Source organism: Octodon degus, unplaced genomic scaffold (assembly GCF_000260255.1).
Source record: "Octodon degus isolate 3935 unplaced genomic scaffold, OctDeg1.0 scaffold00099, whole genome shotgun sequence".
NCBI classification, from domain to species: Eukaryota; Metazoa; Chordata; class Mammalia; order Rodentia; family Octodontidae; genus Octodon; species Octodon degus.
Window position 1 is genome coordinate 7,635,415 of NW_004524675.1, and position 3,570 is coordinate 7,638,984.

The 3,570-nt window shown below is 36.9% G+C and overlaps 1 protein-coding gene across 1 annotated transcript; it reads left to right on the plus strand.

Moving 5' to 3' along the window:
- Positions 1 to 793: 793 nt before the first annotated feature.
- On the plus strand, positions 794 to 3,340 carry Izumo3 (IZUMO family member 3). Its single transcript, XM_004638570.2, has 7 exons — positions 794 to 1,205; positions 1,353 to 1,427; positions 1,572 to 1,661; positions 1,868 to 1,885; positions 2,355 to 2,435; positions 2,831 to 2,921; positions 3,199 to 3,340. The coding sequence occupies exons 1-7, from the start codon at positions 977 to 979 to the stop codon at positions 3,338 to 3,340; spliced, it is 726 nt and encodes a 241-aa protein (XP_004638627.1). The 5' UTR covers positions 794 to 976.
- The last annotated feature ends 230 nt before the right edge of the window (positions 3,341 to 3,570 follow it).

The window sequence follows — 3,570 nt, forward strand, 5'->3', positions numbered from 1 at the left end:
TATTAAATATTAAATGTATCTGAGTTTCCCAGTAATAATAGCTATATTAGAAATAAGGTAACCAGTATTTTCAAAACTAGGCAAAATGACATTTATTTCTTCAAAAAATACAGAACATCCTTGTTCAAAGAGCCACAAACTGAAAGAAAATAAAAACTTTTATTTAGTCAGCTTCCATGTAATTTCCCTGAACTGTAGCCCATGGTAACTGTGGTTATATTTTATTTGCTATATACTCCTTCATTAGTATTTCATGATGCATCTGTTAAAGGTTCCTACACATTAATGACTTTCCATACATCATGGTCTGTTCCTCAACTGCTCTTTCTAGTCTTCAGCTCGTTTCTCTAAAAAGAATGTTATAAAATTGTTACAAAATGTGGAAGGAAGGAATCATTCAACAGGCAACTGTAGCTGAAAATTTCTGAGAAATTATCAATTATAACAAATTACCATTTCTTATTGTATGTAGATGCTCATTATTTCTCCACAACATTGCTACCAATAAAGACTGCAAACCAGGAAGCTCAATGTTTTTGACTCTTCTTACCTCCTCTATAGATTCATGTTAAACTATTTCAAAGGTACTGTGAGATCTTTATCACCACCCATTTCTGTCCAAAGAAGACAGGAGAATAGTGGGAATCTACTGACAACACAAGCCAGAGAGAGGTACAGAAACTTGTTCTGAGACATTTCCCTACAGAGAACTCTGCTTTTGTGAGCTCAGGCTTCTCCCTGTGTTTGCATTCTATACTCAGAACTCACATAATCATTCCCTCACTGGCAGTGTTAGCTCTCTCTGAAATGAAGAAGTGCAATACTTAAGAAAATGAGAGTTTCTAAAAGTGGGAGGGAAAACTGAACTCAGAATATCTAGAACAAGGCTTTCATTCCTGGACTTTTCTACAAAAAAGAACTAAGTGAACTAGTTGCCAGCACAATCTGCCACTGTGGAGAGGGTTGGGTAAAGACAATGGGGAACCTCTGGTTAGTTCTCCTGCCCCTGTCCTTGGCAGCCACTCATGGAGTCAAGGGCTGCTTGGAGTGTGACCCCAAATTCACAAAGGATATTCGGACCTTGCTAGCAAATATGGTACCCCATGATGTCCCTGGAAGAACTCAACTGCTTGAAAGGCACATTAAATTGATGGTTCGTTTAAGCTTCCAGGTTTCCCACAGGGACAAGATGCTTCGAGTATTAGGTGAGGGAAGTTTGAGTCCCTGCTCAGGGGTATGACTAAAGAGGAGGCAGGAAACAGAACAACTGGTCGCACACAATTTCCTCCATTAATTATTCCTTAATTATTCCTCCACTTGTTTTTTTTTTTTTTTTTCTCTGTCCTCACTAGATGTTTCCAAGGTTGTCAAGTTGAGAATATGGCTGAAGGATGAACTTTATAGACTGGGTAACAAAACATGGAAAGGTGAGGTTCTGTCTCATGTACAAAAGTCTGTTTTGCCAAACCAAATCTGAGAAAATTTGGGTCGGATAAACAAGGCAAAACAATTAGAAAGAAATGTAAAAGGAAGTGCACTCTAATATCTGAATGTCATTCATTTTGTATTAGGTGCCTTTATCTTTCAAGGAAGGTTTCTGAATGTCCGCCAGAACTTGGAATCCAAAGTGAAAGAAGCACTGAAGGACTTCTCTGAAGTTGGTAATGGAAATTTTCTATCAAAACTGAAACCTTCAGCAGAGAATAGAAAACAAAGGGTGAGAGGAGTAACAATGTTTTGGATAATAGACATATAAAATGGGTACAGGTATAATTGGTAGATAATGGGTATAAAGACTTATGGGGTATAAATATGGTAATCTCTAGGTTGATGCTAAGCTCATGAGAACTTTCTGATTCTCTTTTAGCTTGTTCTGAAGATTGCAGTGAGTACAGTACATGTGATACCTTGAGGTCTGGGGCTGTTTTCCCGTCTCTTTTGCTGTAGATGATTCTCCTTCTATCACCTGTCACACTGAATGATAATTCCCAGAGTGATAGTTAATGGGTGAATATTGATGATATCTGATGAAAAAATCTAGCTTTGAAAAAATTTTGTTTAGATTATTAAGACATACAGAGTTAAGATATCCTGCAAGGTCTCCTATACAGGTTCCAACCTACTGCCTCAATATGAGCTTAGGCATCTTGTTTCCCCCAGTTTTTCCTCAGAGATCCAACTAATTTTACATAAAATTTATATTAATAGGGGAAAGGAATTTAGGGCAATGTAACATAACAGTCTTGGGAATGCATGAAATCTAATTCACCTGAGAATTGGAGCCATAATTGATGTCTAAACTAAGCAAGTCCTTTGCTATAGTCCCTTTGTGATTGTTTTTCCCTCCTTATCAGCCGTGATTGAAGGTCCTATCCTTGATTGTTGGACCTGCCTTCGCATCTTTACTCAGTGCTTCAAAGGAGAATACTGTGGAGGTAACATAGACTGTGAAGAGAAGATTTAAGGGGCTAGAGATCAAGGCCTTAGTTTGTTCATTGATTTATTCCAGTTTTTGTTGGGTACGTCTATAGATTTCACAATCATATCACAAAAAGAACTAAAATATTGGGCAAAATTTTTACCAACATGAATAAGCTGGCAGAGGGCTGACCAAGAGTATTAAAATGAAAAAAAAAGCAGATAAGAAATCAAACATTTGGGTAGAGGCTGGTAGGGCAAACATTTTGTAATGTCTACTAGTCTAACGATACAAGTGAAAAGCATGCTGTTGAAACAGTGGATAGCCCAATGTTATGAAGACTATCCTAGATAATCATTTCTTGTTACTTTTTCCTCCTCCAAAATTCATTTTGTTTTTGGCCTCATCCAGATGATGATCCAAGGAAGGCTGAGAATCGAGAGATTATACTATTTTTGATATTCCTAACAGAAGCTGTCATATTGGCAAGTGTTGTATTACTGTGAGTGAATTCTGCCTCCAGAGAAATACTGGGTCAACCATTCCTATGCCAAAAAGGCCACCTTAACTTCCCCTGTTAGAAAAAAAGACAAGAAAATCATTTGATTGTAACAGTCTTCCCTATTATAATGTTAACAGAAAGAAAATGATGGAAATGTGATGGGATAGTAGTTGAAACATAAGAAAAATGAAAGAGATGCCCAGAAAAAGGAACTATAATTATTTAAAAGTGTGGGGCTATTAATACCTGTTTGAGTTATTGCCTTTCTACACTCCAGCTTCCATATCTGTATATCTCATCGGAGGAAAATGAAGCAAATACGAAGGACATTAAAGCAATATTTGGAGAAGAAACTTGAAGAATTGGTGAGGGCAACAGATAAACAGGAGAAAAATGTCCTGGATCCAGAAAATAAATAGAAAACTTACATGATTCTCTTAAATATGTACTTAGTGTAGAAAACTGGGGCTTGAGCTCTTTGTGACAATAAAGTTTTATTTTATAAACTGAAATAGAATGTAGTTACTCAAAGGAAGACACTTCTTGATATCCTAATGGCATGGATGCAACGAGAGGACAAATGACTTACACTAGGTTGTACAGGAAGTCATAGTGCAATGGGGCAATATAGAGAAAAGATAGCATGCTA